Genomic DNA, 20,505 nt, shown 5'->3' on the forward strand with positions numbered 1-20,505 from the left:
CATGGATTTGATCTTATTTTCACACAGCTGAACTCACCCCTTTTCCCTCCATCCTCTCCTCCCAATCCCTCCTCATCTACCCCATCTTCCCTTCCCATCAGCCCCCTCTGCCTTCTAACCACACTTTTCACCCCCAACTACCATTGCATTTGTCTGCTTGTGTTGTCTTCTGTCTCTCCCCCTCATCTGTCAAAAAATCCAATGTATTATTATTATGATTTAATGTTGGCTCCTTCTTGGCCTGGGGATGCTTCAGGAAAGTAGCCAGGTTGTTGCTGGGTGAAGGGATGTCTGGAGCCCTGCTTAACCTGACAAAACCATGACCCAACCACAGGTGGGCAGAAGGTGGATGGATTAATATTCATATCTAATGAGTTTTTAACAGAGTTTGAAGATACATATAAACCTATGAAAACATAACACTGTCTGGAGCCACTACCCCTCTGAGTTGCTGTTTCATGTTCCCTGTTCAGATAACATGACACCAGCTCTGACTGGTCAACCTGTCTGTGACTGATAATGTCCAGACATGAACCCTCCCAACTCCATCTGCTGAAGAAGACAAGACAGTGCAACACAGTTGAAAGCTCCAGAAAAAGTCACACACTGCGAAGGGTGCAAAAATATTTATTGCTAATAAACCTGTAGTCAGTTGGTGTATATTTGCTTAATATTTACAATAATAGAGTACAGAGTAATGGGAATGTGAAAGAAAAATCCCAACCATTTAAATAAATACAAAGGGAGGAGGACTGTCACTGAAAAACACTATAGACATGAACCAACTCCATTAGCTCCTGCACAGCTGGACCAGCGGCTCCAGTGAGAAATAGTCATACATGTTGAATGAATCCATCCATGTTCGCTCGGCCGTCCCTCGTCTAATATTTTTATATGTGAAAATGGTCAGAGGAGAAGAGAGAACGTGAAGCGACATGGTGGGTTTGACGAGCTCTTTGTAACGGTAACAACATGGTTCCTATACTTTTGTCATGTGAGCATCAGTCGCTGCTCAGTGTGTAGCTCTAGTTTAGCCGCTAAACATCACATTCATGCCTTTGGCTTGCAACAGTCTATTAGAGTGACACAGTAGCTTACACAGTCAGAGTTTAGTGTTCGTGGCAGATTAAAAACGTAAAGTATTTACAGTGAGACGTGGCAGCAAAAACATCAACAATACAAAAAAAGTCACAGTTAACTGAAGTGCATGGAATGCAAAGTCTAGACATGAAATTCAAACTTCATACCATGTTTGTAATAATATACGATCTGTGTTTGTGACCAGTGTCTACTGTTACTAAATAAAGTCACTACAGAGCTAAAATATAGTGGACTTGTACACATGCAGCGAGACGGGAGGTCACAGCGTCAGTGTCAGAACTCCTTAGTGTCTTTGTTCTCAAACAGGTGGAGTCTCTGCTCAGGTGTCAGCCCCTCCTTCAGACTCTGGAAGGGTCAGAGAGAGAGGGAGCAGATGTTAGTGCTGGACAGGAGCTCAAACACATGTTCAGGAATAGGCATGGGCTGGTTACGGGTTTCTAGTTATACTGCAGTTCGAAAAGTCGCACACACACACTCTCACTCCCACTTTCTCCTTTGTGCTTCCATACTCAAACAACAGAAGAAACATAATACCATTATAAGAAATGATTCTTAGCAGTAGTAATAAGACAGAAGGTTATGATACGGTCAGTGGCCCATGTCTATTCAGGACAGAATGTGTAAATCTGTTGTCACCCAGTGAAACCCACACCACATGTCAACCGACAGCCCCCAGTGTGCTGCTGCCCCCCAACTCACTGACAGCAGTGAGGTGTATGAAACGACTCCAGAGTCACTGAAGATCACCAACAGACCTGTGATATCATGTTTTACATTTTTCCTTTGACCTGTCAGTCAAAAAATAAATTCAATCTTGTTTCATTTTATTCATCCATCTATCCATTTTCCTCTTCTTATTTCCCATTTTTCTTGCATGTTCACTTAAAGGATTTTAGATTTTAGTTTGTTCACATGAAGGACCCCTACATGGCTTTGTTCCACGGTAAATGAAGGCACCAGCATTAACATTGAAGTTCTCAAAACCTGCGTCAGGTGATCTGATCACAATGGAATAGGGATGTCACGATTATAGATTTTCTTGGTACGATTATTGTCAGAGAAATAATCACGGTGTTACGATTATCACGATTATTACGCATCATACATTTCACAACACTATGAATGTGTAAAATCAAATATAGTCAAAATATAATTACATAACTAATCTCTTAATATAGAACCAGTTATTAATCCCCCAGGGAAAGTGTTTGAAATATTTAAGTCATTATTTGTCATCTATACCAAATGTTTAAGTTTATTTTATTCATTTCTTTACAATTCAAATGACACGCTAACATTTAACTTCCTACCAATTCAGTGTTACTTTAGATAAATGGACCAGCATCTGTGCATTTACCTTTACTTTGGCGCACATCTGCCCTTTTTCGGAAAGTGACGGTATTTAGGAATCTTTACAATCAATTAATTGTGGCGTTTAATACCACGATTAATTGTGAAAACAAGTAATCGTGACATCCCTACAGTGGACAGCTTTAATCTGAGGATTGAACACACCCAGTCAGTGTTAAATTTTGTTCAGTACTTATACCTGTAACTGAGAGGACTGGGTTTAGCCAGCAAAACCTAAAACCTCTCCACACAGATCGTGTTCATCCTCTACAGACTGCTGCAGCATCACTACGGTTACGAAAGCTACAGATGACCCCAGGTCAGTGTTGGTCCTCCAGGAGGGGCTGCACTGCTCCAAGTCTCTGGAGGATCAAAACCATTCTTCATGTTCATTCATACTTGATGATGGTGATGGAGCGAGTTCTCTTACATGTCGCTCCATTTCCAGATGAGGCCACTATGAAGGTCACCACTAATTATTCACATCATCCTTATCTTTATGTTGCGACCCCTGTGACCTGTGCATGAGACAGTGTCGTCCTGTGTCTCCTTTACTCTGTCATCGTCTGCACATTAAAATATGTCACTCTTATCATTAGAGCCGCAACAATTAATCAATGAATGGAACAATTATCAATTACTAAATCAATCGTCAACTATTTTGATAATCGAATAATCGGTTTGGATAGTAGTTTAAGAAAAAAAGTCAAAATTCTCTGATTTCAGCGTCTTAAATGTGAATATTTCTGGTTTCTTTGTTCCTTTATGACAATAAACTGAGTCTCTCTTTGGTTTGTGGACAAAACAAGACATTGGAGGACCTCGTCTGGTGGTCTGAGAAACACTGATTGGCATTTTTCAACATTTTTTAACTTTTTATTGACCAAACAACTAATCAATTAATCGTTTACATAATCGACATCATTTTAGTTGCAGCTCTACTTATCATCATCAGCTGCAACACACGACTGGACTGAGCTCAGACCTTCTATTTGACTTTGTGTGACTTTTGGTGAACAAGCAAGAAACTGTGCAAACTATCATTGGTCCCCTTGTGTTCTGTTAGAATCATTCATGTGCTTTAGCGTTAGCCACCTAGCTCTGTTAGTGTCTGTCATGTGACAACATGTGGAGACCTTAACCCCATGGGAATGCCCTGTGATCCTGTGCAGAAGTGACTCTGGTGTGTTGAGAGCTTTAGAGGGTGGGGGACAGGTGGATGTAGGTGGAGGAGAGGAGGGTGTGTTGACCCCCTGTGGTCTGGTTACCTAAGAGAGGAGGGGGGGAGGCCTACAGGTCCTCAGCAGCCCTAACTGTCCCAGGGCAGGACTCGACTCACAGACTGAGGACAAAAGGGGGAAACACACCAGTATGTGTGTGTTAGTCCACTGCGCTTTCACTTTGATCACAACACTGCAGACCTGATGGAGTCACAGGATGGACAGATAACACGCAGCCCGCCGGGAAACACGGCCCATGATGATGCAAAAGTCGGCATGCAACGCTGCATGCAGCTCTGCAGGTGGCCAGCAGGTGGCAGCAGGTCACAATGGGCACACAGCTCCATGACAGACTGTGATGACGAGCACGGTGGGATGAAGGTCAGACTTTTAACACTGAACAGAGTGACCTGACTGACCTTTGACCTCATGGTGCGTTCGGAGCGTTTGGCTGCGGCGGCCGCCATCTTGAGGATGTCGGGGTTACTTTTGGACTTCATGATGTCTGCAAAGGAAAACGATGGGGGTTGTTTTGAGAGCTGAAGCTCTTCTGACTTTGGAACGAGCCGTTCAGAGTGTTTGGCTGAATGTGATGTGATGCGAGAGAGAAGCTGAGTGTGTGGGTACCGTATCCTCCTCGCTCCACCTCCTCCAGCGACGGCTCCCCCAGCGCCTCGTGCGCCAGCTGCAGCTGGTCTCTGAGCCGGCCCAGGTCCCGCTCTGCTTTGGCCTTCACAATGCTCAGCTCTGTGTAGATGTCCTTGTACTTATCTGTTGCATATTTCTTGTCCTGAAACAAATAGTAAAGGCAGTTCAGATGAAGGGCACTGATATGGGGGGAATAAATAATGTAAGAGGGCGGGGGGAGGAGTTTAAAAACACATACTCTTTGGGCAGCTTGGAGCTCGTCCTTCAGGGAGTTGATTTCCTGCTTCAGGTACTGGACCTCAGACTCCTTCACCCTCAGCATCACCTGGAAGACAGGAAGAGAACAGGGATTACGGCCTGGTGGTGGAGCAGCATCCCTCACCACACCTGGGGCCTGTTCCAGACAGCAGCCTCAGTGAAAACAGAGTGTGTTCACCCTGAGATGAGGGAAACTCTGGGATTTCTGTTCCAGAAAGAGATCTCACTCAAACTCTGAGTCTATGGTAACATACTCTGTAAACCTAACCTGCTGAGTTTCTCTCCGTCTCCTCCTGTTGAGTCTGGGGGGCTGTTCTTTCATTATCAATCTGATCCATGTTGAAGCAGCAATAATTCACGTAGAATTACACCAGGAGATTTTCTCTCCACTTAGATTAAATGACGAGGATTTAACTGAATGGTACTGCTTCTCATCACAGTCCGTAGCAGCCAATCACAGCTCGTACACGTGCTGCAGACATGTTTGGAGGCACTTGGCAGCGGTTCATAGAGGGACCTGACGGTGTATCGTCTTAAAATTTTACTAGTTTACTTTCACTTTCGTCGACTTACTGACTGTAGCTTTAAGGATTTGGCATTTTCCGGCGTTTTCCGTCAGTACTACACACCACTGACGTGCAGATCTTAATTCTTTGCTTTGGTCCTCGTTTTTATCACACTGCAGATCAATCACTTCTCCAGCAGTCACATAAAAAGAAATAATTCATGTAACCACCTCAAGTCCACTGGATGTTTGTGCCAAATTTGAAAAAGTTCTATCAAGGCGTTACTGACAGACTGTTGATTCACATGGTTATACTTGAATGTTTTAGTAGTTCACCTCTAACTCATAGAGCTCCTTCCCCTGTATTGTTGTATTGGTGTCTCCCATTCCGTCCTCGGACGTCATTGAACGCATCTTGGTGATCTCTGCTGCCAGACGGTTGTTCAGCTCCTGCAGAGAACGGGACAGTTGGAAACGGAGCAGGTTGAGTTTTCATGTTGAGACGGTGTTGCTGGTTAAATAATTGCACATGGGTGTGTTGTGTGTACACCAGAGTACGTGTTGTGTGTGCACCTGGTTGTGTGCGTTGAGCTCCTGGTTCTCTCTCTGACACTGCCTGAGGGCCTGCCTCTCGGCCTCCAGCGCCTGGGCCAGGTGGGCGTTCTCCAGGCACTTCTGGGAATACTGCTCCGACAGCACCTCGATCTCCCGCTGGAACGAACACAGCTCCTCCCTGCAGCACAGCACAGCACATCACATGACAAAGCTCTGTTTGATTTACTGTCGACGCCTGCACAGGTGTCACCGCGTCAGCTGTTGCATCACCCTGACAGGTGTGCACTAACACACGTCCCAGCAGGTCGTGACTCACACTGACACAACTTGAGCTGCATTTTATCAGAGGAAAATTAATTAAAGCTTCAGTCGGAATACTCCCCTTTGACTTTGGACCAAGAAATCTACAAATCTGACAAAGTTTCCTTGTGGTGTTACAGAGATATTGTGTTCATGAGGCCAAACTGCTTTTTCTGAGGTCATTTTGACCTTTGAGCCCCTTCGGCTGCTGCTGGCACAGAGGTGTAAAGTACATCCTCCATCTGTGATAACCTGTTCAAACCCTCCTCCTGTCTTCACCTCCTCCACAACAGGCAGAATCTGCTCAGCTTCACTGATATTAGGACAGAGCAACGAGTCTTTGTGACCTCGGAACCGACATGTGGAATAAATCCTGTCTCTTCTTTTATCTGGGAACACTGTCTCCTCTGTTTGCTCAGAAACATGTTGTTCTCACTGTTGTTCCCTGACAATTGAAACTGTATTTTCTCATTTTGAAAAAGTCATTTTTAATGTTTCTAAGAGGAATTTGTTTACTGTCAATACAGGTCAAGGCTGAACACCTCACTAGCAGGCAGTAGGTAGATGTGAGCTAGGATTCATGACCCATCTAAGTACTGGATGTGCTCGTGCTGCCTGATTGGCTCGGGGTCCTGTGCTTACTGATGACACACATTACGACAAATCTTGATTGGTTGTAGGTTGGAAAGTTTGAGAAAACACTTAAGTGTTTGTACTGGGAAGCGTTTGCACTGTGTGTGTGTGGTGTGTGTGTTCCCACATTAGCGTTAGCTCCGTGTTAGTGGGTTAACAATACACTAACCCTAGATGTGTGAAACACTCTCTGACAGGCATTTCTTATGTTTCCTATGCATTTCTCTACCTTTGTCAAACTTTATTGAACATTGTACAAACCCTTCATTTTTTCTGACCTTCAACCAATCACGATTGCCGTATAGCGTGACATCACCTGTAGGCACAGGATCCCCAGCACACCCAGTGCTTATACTGGAACTGGTCTAAAAACCTCAGTAACACGAGGCAGTGGAGAGAACGTACTCGTGCTGTCGGTGGATCTCATCCATGTCTGCGTTCTCTGCGTTGTTGTTTGCCTTCCGAGCCTTGTCCAGCTCCTTCTCCAGCTCTGAGCGGTGGGCGTTCTTCATTGCCTCGATCGCTGTGACAACAGAGACAAAGAGCTTTAAGAACTACCTACAACACGGGTGTGTATTGAACAAAAACAGTTTCATTCTCGGTGGACGCCAGCGTTACCGGCGATGGTGGCCGCCGTCTCCTCGGCCAACAGCCTCTCTTTCTCCTCCTGCAGGTTCTCCAGCTCTCTCTGGTGCTTCCTCTGCAGCTCATCTATGACCTTCTGATGCGACTCCTCCATGGCAGCAAAACCCCTCTCACAGGTGGCCTGAGACACAGGAGGACATGGGACCACTGTAAGTTTGAAGGCCGAGCTGGACTCAGACCAGAAGGCCCCCCACTCCACCCCCGGGCCTTTCAGTGCCAGCCAGTACAGATCAGACATGTATTTCCAGCAATATCTAGCATGCTACAGCCTGTTAGCCATGAGCGAGTAGAGCTTCCGTGAGTACAAAGGGCTTGAAGGACAGGATACACAGTTCACTGAAGGAATGCAGAGACAATGAGAGAGGAGGGGGAAAGAAAGTAGAACTATAGGCCGTTTCCTATCACGTCACAACATCCTAGTGTTTAACCATATCAACAACCTACTTATTCCAGCTGCAGCTCACATGTCTATTCTGATTATTCTAACTCAGACGGCACTGACTGGTCTGCTGGACATCACAGATACTGGACTGCCCTGTCCTCGGCTCCTCAGGGTTAGGTCAACGTGGAGTTAGAGACGGAGCACAAACTGTGGTTACAAACACACTGCGAGTTTCCACAAGAGGGGATTACAATGGGCCGACCCAGAACCTAGACCTGCTTCCGCCCTCTATTCACCGCCACTAATCTGAGGACTCAGCCGACGGCCGGTGCTCGCCGTCCCCCCAGGCCAAACAGGGGAAATGGAGGACCAGTGTGTGTTCACAGGGACAAAACCTCCCTGAGAGCTCAGCCACCGAGAGGGGGTGAACGGCCCCCACCCTCAACCCCTGCTGTGCAAATGTAAACTTCCTGCTCTGACATCAGACAGCCAGCAGATTTATACACAAGTATGTTGAGCTGTTTTCTTGTGCATACAGAGAGTTCAGAGAGTCTTTAGTGTTTCCATGCTTTGTTGGAGTTTCATGATCAAATAAAAATATACATTTTGCGCTTAACAATCTACAGTTGATTCTCCAAAATGAAAAAAAAAAAGTGAGAACTGAATTTAACAAATATGAAATCTGTGCAATGTATTAAAAACTAAATAGTGAAATATCACATTGACATAAATATTAAGAGATGTAGCTAGGACACTCAAAGTGGAAACCTCCACGGATTGTTCCTTTATGTCACTGAAGGCCTTCTACAATAGCAGCTCAAGGACTCAGAGAAACCAGATTCTCTGTTCTGATAAGACTCAAATCTAAGAGTCAGGTCTGGAGCAAACCAGACTCCACTATTCACCTGCACAACAACGTCTCAACAGTGAAGCGTGGTGGAAGCATCATGTAGATGACAGAGTTATAAAGAAACCTGGTTCAGATCTCTGCCAAAGACCCTGAGACAAAGTTCATCGTCCAACAGGACAATGGACAACACAGGACTGTCTTAGGGACAACTCTGACTTCCCTTGCACATCAGACTCCTGACCTGAACTCAATCCAACACCTGAAAAGACCTGAGCACATCCGTCCATTGATGGTCCATGTCCAACCTGACAAAGTCTGAGAGGATCTGCAGAGAAGAACGGCTTAAAATCCCCAGACCCAGGTGTGTAAACCTGCACCGTCAGACTCCAGAAGACTGGAGGCTGAAGTCACTGCCAGAGGAGACGACAACATCATAATATGAGCATGGAGAAATGGACCAGTCTGAGCTAAATAGTGTGTGTATATATGTGTGTTAACTGTTCAACACTCCTTCAGGAAATCTCACTTTTCAAAAGCCACAAAATCTAAAAATGTGAAAATTAGAAATTCCATAAAAAGTCCAATGGGAATGATGAGTGCATCCTGCATACAGGCTGCAAGAAACATAAACAAAACACAAAGAACAAATGGAACACAATCTGGTCCGTTAAAAACTGTACATTTTTCTGGATTTCACTAGAAGTGTCTGCAGAGCGCTCATGATTGCATCCTTACATGAGAAAGGCTGGACCAGTTTTGAACTTTTAGTTCTCTGCCATAAGAGCACCATCTGTATCTGTGGCTGACTGACCACTGCTCATTATATCCAGAGACTGTTAAAAATGTTGCACACTTGTACAGACTTTGTACTGTGACTCAGTCCCTGTAAATGCTCACCACAACACCAAATGTGTTGAGAATAGTTGAAAAATACTTGCTATTGTTGAGTAATATTTGGTCAGGTCAGCTCTGAGACCGTTCAGGTCATTTCATGGGAGAGGGAAAATAAAAAATAACTGCAGCCTCTCTTATAAATATATAAAGAGGTAGATAATACAAAGTATTTAAATTCAATCTGACCACATCTTAGAGACTAATGCAGATAGTTAAGGTTTGATTTGTATGCACAGAAAAACACTGTACAGTTTTAATTAGGAATTTTAAATTAAATATTTCAGAATTCCCTCTATTACAAATAAAACCTGGACTATCTGCATTTCCCAAGACTGTCATGGGCCAAACTTTGTTTGCTGTGGATGACCATGAGATGCAGTTGAGTGATGAACGTGGACCATGAGTTAAGATCATCTCATCGCAAAACTGAAATGTCAATAGCTGTTATTCAGAGAAAGTAGAGATTACATGTAAACTGTTAGTAGAAACTGTCAGAGAAAAGAAGACATGGTCTATTTACGGTATGTTAATATGACAGATGATCTGGATTCTAAATCTCAAGAGAGATAAAAATGATAACAAAGGTAGTCCTCAACACTAAGCTGAGGTGTAGCTGAGTTCAAGGTTAGGTTAATAAGCACTGTCGACTACAAACGGAGGAACTCATTTCACAGCAGAGGGGGCTCATATGATGTGATGGTGTGGAGGGATCTATCAGGTTCTGTTGCATTGTTTTCATACATACAATCAACAGTCACTGTTTGAGAAATGATGGGGATGGAGCTTCAATAAAATGGGTTCCTCAGTACACAACTACTGCAGCATCAAAGATCACATGAACCTACAGAGGGTTACTTTTCATGCAACACAGGAAACAGGGTTTTACAGAACAAAGAGCCAGATGTGGGTGGGGTTAGGGTTAGGAGGGGGGAGGGGGAGTTAGGGTTGGGGGAGGAAAAGGGATCTGCGAATGCCACAAAGGTACACAAGGCATCACAGAACGCTTCCACCTTCAGGTTCTCCAGGTCTTTCTCGTATTTCAGCCGATGAGTCGTAACGTCGCCCTGCTCTTCGCGCCGCCTCATCTCTTCGGTCATTACTGAGACTTGAGTCACCAGCTCTTGGATCCGCTCCTTCAGGGTTGACGTTTGGTCCGAAGGCTGATGCGAAGGGTTATCCTGGTCTGTGGAGGTCCTGTCGGGGTTGATAGGACTCATCATGCTCCTCAGCTCTTCCATTTCCCGGTCAAATCTCTCCATGAGGTTTGTCCTCTCCATCTCGTGCATTTTCTTGAGGTCCTCCATGCAAGTTGTCAATGAGTCGATCTCTTTCACGTTCTCTTCTGAACGGAGACGTAGTGTCTCATTGGCTTTATCCATTTCCTGCCTCATCTTTTCAACTTCCTGTTCGTAGTGGTTTTTGACCTCTTGAAGCTCCTTCCTGTGTCTGGCAGTCGTGTCATGGAGCTCGGGGGTTTTATCCTGTGAGTCGACGGGCTCTCCTTCAATCAAAGTTTGTGGCCCTGTACTTGTTTCCATAGATGCCTCACATAGTTGAGTCTGAGTATCGGCTAGTTTAGACTGAAGGTCACTGACAGCTTCTCTTAATTTAGGGCAATTTGGACAGTCCAAGTTACAAATCTCAACTTCCACCTGCTTTTGCTTTAGCTCTTCCTCATGCTGTACCCTCAGCCTGATGTTCATATACAACATGTTTGCTTCTGTCAGAGCTTCGACCAGATAGTCTCGGCCCTCTTTCTGTTCGCTACCAGACTCAAAGCTTGCTAGAGCCAAAGACAGGAGCTCTTCGTCTTCATCCAGCATTAACCTGGATGCAGTCTTCTTCAAACCATTTGACTTGGCCTCCAAGGTCTCTGTCAGCTCTTTGAGGACCAGAGCATGGGTTTCATTGTTAAACCAACTGTACATGGATGTAAGGTCTGGCTCTATCGCTACCTCACTCTCAACCTTTGCTTCTGGACAAATGCTACCGATCAAGATCATCAAGCGTTTCTGCGCCATCATCTGCTCTACCACATCTCTCCCCCTGTTGTGTCTGGTTTCCTCTGGGGTTATTTCCAGGGAGCCCAGCATCTGGCTCCAAAACTCTCCCTCAACCACCCACCTCATGTCTCTTTGACTCACACAGAGTGGCTGTTCTCTCAAAGAACCAAATAAAGTGCTTTTTAAACCACTGCGCATTCTCTCTACGTTAAAGTCTACCTTTGCTAACATCTCTAAAACCTGATTAATGGCCTCCGCCTTCTTCTCAACCTCTTCTACTACTTTCTCTACACGTTCTTTATCGTCAACCTGCTCTTCTCCTGCTTCCATAAACTTACTATCGGTCTCACATCTACCTAACTTTTCTTGTAGCCTTCTTATTTCGTTTTCTGCCTCTGCCAGCTTCTCTCTGCTAACTTTCTCAGACTCCTGGTTGAATGTGATTAGTTCTCTGTTCCTGGCTTCCAGCGCTGCACAGCACTGCTCCGTCAACTGCAACTTAGCCTCCATCTCAGAGAAGTTAGCTTGCAAGACATCCACTAGCTCTTTCTCTGGGTGTACTTCCATGTCCTCATATTCGTTCTGGAAGCCAAGACCTTTTAACGTGGCCTCTTTCAACTGCAGCTTTTTTTCAGTCTCCTTCAGGGTGCTGCCAAGTTCCTCCAATGTGACCAGAGCTTCGTGGAGCCTCATGGATTTCTCGTTCAGCTCCCTCTCGTAAAACTCCCTGTCGATGGCATTGGCCTGGTTGTCGGCCAGTTGGGCCTTGAGTCGTTTCAGCTCCTCCATGATCAGATGATGCTGTTTGCTGCCCTGTTGGCTGGTCAGCTCAGCCTTCAGTCTATCTATTTCTCTGTCAGCCTCGGTCAGCTGGTTCACTATCTCCTGGCATCGTTGCTTCAAAGCCCCGTTTTCATTCGTTAAGAGTTCGACCCTCTGCGAGAGCATCCCAACCGTCTTCTCAGATGTCTCCGGGTGGTTTTCAATCGAGACGGGGCTGATGGGCCTTCTTAGAATTTGCCTCTGAACCTTCCCCACCAAATCCTCCATGGTTAAAAGACGGGCTTCGTATTCACGGATGCTTTCTCCTGCCCTGGCTAAACTCTTTTTCAATGTTTCATTTTCTATCTCCTGCTGGTACCTCCAGGTCTCCAGGACCTTCTGAAGCTGATACTTTTCTGGTGTCTCTCGATTACAACTATGGGATTTCAACACTTTCCCCAGCTCCATTAGTGTGATGGGGTCACCGCTTATCAGGCCTTCTAGTTCTTGAATTGCCTCTGGTCTGTCCTGAAGCAGGACGCCAATAGTTTTCTGCTCAGGTTCTGGGGGAGGGTCTTCCAGAGCAGATGGTTTTTGGGGTTCAGAAAGGTAAGGTTCCTTGTCAGGGAGGTGAGAAAGCGAGAGGCCAAGCTGTGCCTGCATATTGCGCTTTTTCAGCTCTTGCACTTTCAGGAGCTCTTTGGTCTCCTGGTACTTCCTTGTTAAACTCTGTGCTTGAGAACTAACCAGCTCAGGCTTCTTCATCTGGGGCATCACATCAGCCTCCAGACACAAAGGGGGCGCCAGCTTGGAAAAGGGGACCAGACAGTTGGTTAACACACAGCAGGGGAGACACAAAGCTTGCTAATAATTCTCAGTGTTAACTACAAATCATTTCCCTCTAAATCTATTTAACATGACAATTAGCATTCTCACATTATCATTTACTATGCAAATGAACAGTGAATCCAAACAAATACAAAATTCCCTTAAATTTAATCTAGTGAATTAGAAGCAGAGGAAAGAGATTGAATGGGCTTGGTTAGTGAATCACAGTACATGCACATTAAATGGTTAAAATTACTTCATGGAGTAAGTAATGCAATATTAGTTTCAGCTTAATGGTTTACTCAAGGATGGAAGATATACCAGGTCCTACACACATGTTCAGGTTCTCTGGCCCCGGCTCAAGTGTCCCACTAAAGTCATTATTTGTGTGGAGACAGCGAATCATGTCGAGTCTAATGCTACATAATGGAATTTCTAATTTTCTCTATAGATGTTGTATGTCTAAAAAACAAAGAGCAATGCAAAAATGCAAATACTGCATCTTACTAAGTACATCGATACTAAGTTTGACGCAGCCATGAACAAATGATCATCTATCATTCAGCCTCACTCTGGCAACCTCATCCATACGTCAACTCACAGGCAGAAATTCATCCAACATCACAGATTTATGCCGTTACAAAGCGATGCACAGTATCTGTTAACAGAATAACAAATGGATGGTCTTCATAGCAGTTAATAAAAGATGAGAATCTGACGTACATGCAAATAAGTAGAATAGAAGCCAAGAGGTTATTCATTCATTTTTGAGCCAAACATTACAACCAGTAAACCTACAATCCAGCAACTATTCAGGAGAATATCACTCTTTATGAAATTTTAACTACTGTAGTGAACTACTGAGGTGAATCAGATTATAATAAATCACAAACAAGGAGAGAAATTATAGATTTTTTTTTCTAATTTTAGAAAATAAAAATATTAAAGTGATAATATTAACAGAATGAATAATTGAATGGCAAATGGATTTAAAATTAAGGTTTTTTCTCTCTTTTCCTTCTTCATTTGCCATTTTTATATTTTAAACTATGAAAATGATAAATAACATAACAAAGGGATGACAGTGGACCCAGAACAATGAACATGAAAGAGAGGCATGAACTAAAAGAAACGAGCACTTGATGCTTTTCAGGTTATTTTACTTTCAAATAGATATTTTTGTCTTTTGTAGTCACCTCATGAATCCATAGAAAAACTAAAAAATTTGATCAGAATAAGATTTTTATTCTTTTTTTTTTTTTAAATGGTCTTTTCATTTTTTAGTTTGTCTTTTCAATTCAATTATATTGCCTTTTACATCCAGTCTAATCATTCTAAGAGACTGGGTGAAAATAATCAATTACTAATTTATTACACACATCAACCAATAAACATGTTCTTTGGTCCACAAACACTAAGACAATACTCAAGTAAAAGCTAGCATGAGTTCAGGTATTGTACAGACCTATGACACAGAGGGAAGAGATTAACGAGTAGAAGCCAATTTAGTAACAAGATTTCAATGTTTTTTTAACATGCAATGAACTCATGCAAAGACACATGACTAGAGTCGCTTTGTTGTTTCAATGTCAGTTTGATGTTTTCTTACAATAAAAACCAACATGCAAAGAATGTTACAAAATTAAGGGGAGACTATTCTCAATTCAAAATTATTGAAATTCTAAAATTAACTCTACCACCAGACTCTTTATCTTAAAATGCAGCTGCTCACTGAATACACAGAGATTGAAACTCACCGGAGAGATGTAGCCTGTCCGGACGTCCTGCTCTCTCTCCAGAGCCGTTCTCAGCTGGAGCTCCAGCTCCTGCTTGTGCTTATTGGAGTCGAGGAGCTGGTGGTGACAGCCCTCCAGCTGAGACTTCAGGTCCTCGATCTGCAGGAGCAGCAGGGACAGCGATTAGTTTGTCATTATTCAGAGGACTGTAGCGTGTCTCATTTAATCATGTTAATGTCATTTTTCATGGTGGGTATGTCACGCCAAAAGAAACACGGCAAAACATAGAAGTGTAAAATGCTATCTGTGTGGAGTGATGAGAATAACAGTGTTATAAAATAATGGCGTTACTAACAGCGCTGCTTTTTTCAGTAACGAGTAATCAAAAAAGTAACTGTTTCCGTTATAACACTGTTACCATTACTGACAATAAAATGTTACTTGAGTCAATAAGTCCTGCCACAAAATAATACACCTGTTAAAGTGTACGTTATATAGCCTACACATTTTTTCAGTCTATCAATGGAAAAAAGTCTAACCAACTCATTCAGTATTTCTCCGCACAGGTTGTTGCTTGTGCGTAGGAATAGAGTGCCTAAGCGGAAGCAGGAAGTAACGGTCACCATGGGACCTCAACTCTGAAAAACTCGGCATTCAAATGAACGGGACTGAAAATTTTATTTCGTGATCCGTTTGAATTGCGCCATGAGAAAAAAATATGTCCTCTACCTGTTTAAAACATCACGTTTCATCCCGAGAAATCAGCAGTTTGTTGTAAAGCTATTGTAGAATAAAATTCAGAAGAATCTGTAAGCAGAAAGACTACAAGTCGCGTAGGTGACGTCACGCACCAAATGCCGCCCTTTCCCGTGTCAGTTGGTGACGTATTTTCTGTGGGACACAGATCTGTAGTCCGTGGAGCGGTCTTTACACAAAATACATTCTTCTGTTGCCGTTTTATGATAAACGGCTGATTTCTCGGCATGAAACGTGATGTTTTAAACAGGTAGAGGACATATTTTTTTCTCATGGCGCAATTCAATCGGATCACGAAATAAAATTTTCAGTCTCATTCATTTGAATGGCGAGTTTTTCAGAGTTGAGGTCCCATGGCGCCGTTACTTCCTGCTTCCGCTTAGGCTCTCTATACTGAGTGAGTTGGTTAGTTCCAGATAAACGGGATAGTTACTTTTCCTGGCAATTAATTACTTTTCTAATGTAGTAATTCAGTTACAAAATTACTTTTTGGGGTAAAGTAACTAGTAACTATAACTACTGACTTTTTAAGAGTAACGTGCCCAACACTGTCTGTGTAGCTGAAACAATGAGCTGCTCTGCTTTTATTCTGAAGTTTAAATATGGAGATTTGGTCTCTGAGTCATTTTGAGACTGAGGAGAAGAGGAAACATTGTCCAGGTCATAGAAAGGAGAAACGTGCCCCCTGCTTGTAGCTCTCCAGCAGCTGCTCCAGCTCTTCCGTCTCTCTGGCTGGCCCCGTGGAGGACAGAGGCACCCTCCGCTCGTCCCGTATGGGCGTCTTCTCCACCTGTCGCCAGTGTTGTTCGATCACCTCCTCCACCCTCTGCTGCCTCTCGGGAGATGCGGGACCTAGTGAATCTAAGTGTCCGACCCCGTCTCCGCTCTCATAGTCCGTCCTCCCGCCTTCTGTGGCGGACGGATGCTCCCCCGACGAGCTTGTCACCGACTCATACCTCTTCCGCCTCTCCTCCCTCCTGCGGCTGCGCTCCACCTCCCCCAGGTCGGCCTGGAGGCTCTCGGCCTCCTGCGCCCTCTGCTGAGCCAGAGCCTGAGCTATGGGTCTGAACTCGGCCCAGTCGAAGGTCTTGGAGCGACCTTCTCGTCTGCGCTCGCGTGCCCGACTCTTGACGACGCCCGAGGCAGATTCTCTCTCCACAGAGGAGGCCTCGGAGGAGGGCGAGTCCTGGGTGAGATCCGGTCGGGACAGAACTTCCAAAGAGGAGAAGGAGGCGTGATCTTCAGTTGACCTAGAGGCCGGAGAAAAGGTAAAATACGTTTGATTGAAACCAGGTAACAGGGTCCTACTCCAGAGTCCACTAGATGCAGCTGGGTCAGAACTGGTTAAATAGTATTTTGAGATTTATTTTGTGTCGATTTTGGCGACCCATGTGGACCAAAGCGGTAGTATTTTGCCAGAATGTAGACTGCATTTCCCAGTTAGACTATTTAGAAATAGCTTATCTTCCCACTGATGGCCTCATTTGCTGTTGTAGGTCATACAGAGACATCAGCAGAGACCACAGACATTTGCATATGCAGTTATAAGTTTTTTGAAAAAAGTAAGGAAAAAGTAAGGACGAAGGGAAAGAAGCAAGGGAGGGAAAAAGGATTGTGGAAAGAAGGAAGGGAAAAAGATGGAAAGAGGGAACAGATCAGGTCAATTGGATCAAAAGAGGAAGGAAGAAGAAATGAGGACAAAGGGAAGGAAGGAAAGAAGGAAAGTAAAAAAGGATTGTGGAAAGAAGGAAGGGAGAAAGGAAGAAAAGAAGGTAGGATGGAGGAAGGGAACAGATTGGGTCAATTTGACCCAGAAGGACAACAGGAGGGTTAAAAATATATATATATCATTGAACTTGGTGCTTCAGTTTCCTGTTTCACCATGTTCCACCACACAGAGCAGATAACTCACATGATTTATAAGTGCAATAAAATATCACATTTTTTAATGGATGCAATCTTGAGACAGTGATGAAGACGCCAGCGGGGGTAGGCAGGCATGAGAGCACCAACTGCTCTTATGCTGTCACTGCACATTATGGTTGACAGATGTGTGTGTTACTGTTGGTGTAGCTGTACTAACCTGGCCACATCAGGGGCGGTGGAGGGTCGGACGTTCTTCATGACGGCCTGGATCCAGTTCCTGCGTATTCCTGCCGTCATGGCTGACAGAGTGTGGACTCCCTCCTGGGTCTAAACATTTTAAACAACCAGGAAAAATGATTCAAAATAGGGATGCACATTTTGAATTTTTTTTCTGACCGATAACCGACGCTCGTTAACCGATTATTAACCGTTAACCGATAAGATTAAGAATCTTGCGGCGCAAGGCAAAAAAAAAATATTTTTTTTTGGTTTCAATTTTTTTTTTTGCCATTAAATACACACGTGCGCCGCGACAGCTGATCAGTGCGCTCTGTCTCAGCTGATCGCGCTCTGGAGGTTAGATCGTCCAATGTCAGAACTGTTTTTATACAAAGTGCAGCCAAACACCAGGCTGAAGGAGCAGCAGAGCTCCTCTGACAGCTCCTCTGTGGAGCTGCAGGAGAGCTGCAGGTGAACAGGCTGGAGAGCAGCGACGTCCTCTTTTTTTTTTTTTTTTTTTCCAGCGCCGTTGTTACAGGTGATGCACATCTATGTCCATGTAGGCTACATTTATTGTCTGATCTTCCTTCATGGGGGCTGCTGCACATACTGTCAGTCCTCCTGTGTAACTTTTTGCTGCGAAATATGACTGAAGGCACGTGAACTCTGCACGTGTCGACACGCCCCCATGAGTTGACGACATAAGGAGCTAATAAAATAAATAAATAACCGATAGTATTAATCGGTCAAAGTTCTTGTTATCGGTTAACGGTTAAACGGTTAATCATGTGCATCCCTAATTCAAAACAAAAACTAAACTCAGAACAAAAACTACCATATATACACAAAAGTCCCAGACAGTATGAAGGTAGATGTCAATGCTACCTTTGATTATAAAGCTAAATCAATACTGTGAAGGTAGGCAGGACTTGGATAATTTTGCAATGTCACAACAAAGCATCTCCTTGGTCTTGTCTGTGTTTTACATGAAATCTGAAATTTTTATTGGCTTGGGAAACAGTCAGGGCTGGGGGCCGGGGCTCAAGACCAACATGTGGCCCAGTGACAACAGAAAGAATTCCCACAAGGAACAGAAAATGTCCCCAACAACATGGAGGATCAAAGGGCTTTTATGTTTATCTTTTCATGTATTTAATATAAACTATTGTTTAGTGACAAGCTGGACCAAGCAGACATGTGTCTTCTCATGCTGTTGCTTAAATTACAGTCAATTTCTTTCTAATTACTAACATGCTAATTACTTGCTAGCTTACTTTACATGCACAAATCTGCCTGTATCTGAATGTTTTAACCAAAGAACACATTCGTCGTATCATAAACATTATTTGTTAATCCGCAGGTTGGATCATTCAAATAAATCAAAGACATGGATTCATTTTCAACTTCTCTCCAGAAACAAAGGAAGCTCTGACTGTGAAACATGATACAAATGGAGCAGTGACTACACAGACATCAGTATAAAGACTGAGATCACAGACTGTTCTCCTGTTATTCTCCTCTTTTCTCATTTCTGATCTGATTACAGTTCCAATGACAGGTAATAATTAACCTTTCTGTTTGTTTTAAACGCATTTCTTTGAATGCAGCAAAATGAATACAATCGTTACTTTCTCTGCATACTAGATGATAGCAACCCCTAACCCTATGTAAAAACAACAGGTTGATTTTATGGTGGATTAAATTGCCTTGGAGACACTTTGGTTTTGGATGGTGGTGAGAGAAACTCTGGAGCTCTGAGGAGGCGAGGTAAATCTACACAGAGATGGTTTCTAAGATATCACAGCTTTTGCACTTATTTTGACGTCACGTAAAAAGTCCTCTTACATGTATTTGGAAGCCGTAGTTACGTTGAGCCTGGTACTCAGTCACACTGTAACAGGTAGAAAGGTCGATCTCACCGTCCAGGTCAGAGGCCTGAGGTAACACAGATAAACGACAATGGTTATCCAACATTCAATATGACCACACTATTATCGCAATATGTAATACCAAACATAATGTTAAATCAAGGTAAATTCTGCTGTGAAATAAAAACACAATGAACTCACCTCCTCTGCAATTGAATCCTTATAGTATCTCAGACTGTGATCTGTCAACACAAACCAGTATTTCTTCCACTACAACACAGAAAGGAAAGAAAGAGAAAAGTCAGAGACCATGTTCTGATAAGCAGCCCCTTCTCATATAAATAGTCAGTGCCCCTCATTTACAAAGACGTACTGAGACATTTGCAATTTGATGAAATGAATGAGAAATTCAATTATGTTGTGAAAATTTGCCAAGTGGTTTGGAGGTTTGTCCATGTTGTTTTGAGAATGTAATTTCTGTTTCAAGAAATGAGCCAAACCAATGGAGGAAAACTGTAATGTGTGAAAGGCAAAAAAAGTATTCAGAGACTGCCAATATACCCCAAAGCTTCTAACAGAATAGAAGTGAGCCGTACCTGTCCTTGTTCATCCAGCTTCACCATCCAACCTTTCTTAAAGTTCAGTAAATCAGGCTGAAAAAAAACAGAGAGAATACTGATCAAACATCTGTGAAAAAAGAGTGAAAATATTCAACATGCAACAGCAACAGTCAAATGCTGCAAACAACACATGTTTGTGTAGATTACCACCACTGTGACTATACCACTGTGACTTACCTCTACATATAGTAACGCAAAGAAAAAACAGCAGCCAGAAACAGATCCTAAATTTAAAGGGATAGTTCAACATTTGGGCAAATTGGTCCATTGCCATAATCCCTATAGTCGTAGCAGTAGGTTTGTTACCTTTAATTGTCGGTGCAAACTATTTTTAGAACGGCCGAGCAGAGCCGTGAGCTGCTCAGAGCTACGCTACGGAGGCTAATGGGATTTCTTGGTTTTCCTAATCAAATACACAATCTGACAACTCCAAAACGCTCTGGTGGACAAGTTGTGACCTGCACATTCACCACGCTATGATAATAACAGAACGATATGAGACAGAG

General features: G+C 43.6%; 1 protein-coding gene across 4 annotated transcripts in view; it reads right to left on the reverse strand.

Annotated features, from left to right (window-relative positions):
• Nucleotides 1–611: 611 nt before the first annotated feature.
• The window catches only part of mpripb (myosin phosphatase Rho interacting protein b), a 45,576-nt gene continuing 25,682 nt past the window's right edge, over nt 612–20,505 (reverse strand). The window contains exons 10-25 of one of the 4 annotated variants that reach the window (XM_085761737.1): nt 19,976–20,032; nt 19,581–19,649; nt 19,357–19,446; nt 17,510–17,619; nt 16,109–16,676; nt 14,692–14,829; nt 10,352–12,913; nt 7,189–7,336; nt 6,976–7,093; nt 5,656–5,815; nt 5,419–5,532; nt 4,558–4,644; nt 4,299–4,461; nt 4,091–4,176; nt 3,720–3,793; nt 612–1,446 (exon numbers count right to left, since the gene is read on the reverse strand). In XM_085761737.1, coding sequence (XP_085617863.1) covers nt 3,761–3,793; nt 4,091–4,176; nt 4,299–4,461; nt 4,558–4,644; nt 5,419–5,532; nt 5,656–5,815; nt 6,976–7,093; nt 7,189–7,336; nt 10,352–12,913; nt 14,692–14,829; nt 16,109–16,676; nt 17,510–17,619; nt 19,357–19,446; nt 19,581–19,649; nt 19,976–20,032 — 4,503 coding nt within the window. In that variant the 3' untranslated portion in view covers nt 612–1,446; nt 3,720–3,760. The remainder of the gene's footprint in view (nt 1,447–3,719; nt 3,794–4,090; nt 4,177–4,298; nt 4,462–4,557; nt 4,645–5,418; nt 5,533–5,655; nt 5,816–6,975; nt 7,094–7,188; nt 7,337–10,351; nt 12,914–14,691; nt 14,830–16,108; nt 16,677–17,509; nt 17,620–19,356; nt 19,447–19,580; nt 19,650–19,975; nt 20,033–20,505) is intronic. The other 3 variants (XM_085761738.1, XM_085761736.1, XM_085761739.1) reach the window with 3 other exon arrangements.

The sequence above is a fragment of the Trachurus japonicus genome, chromosome 19, assembly GCF_045865225.1.
Source record: "Trachurus japonicus isolate A0001 chromosome 19, Traja_1.0".
Classification (NCBI taxonomy): Eukaryota; Metazoa; Chordata; class Actinopteri; order Carangiformes; family Carangidae; genus Trachurus; species Trachurus japonicus.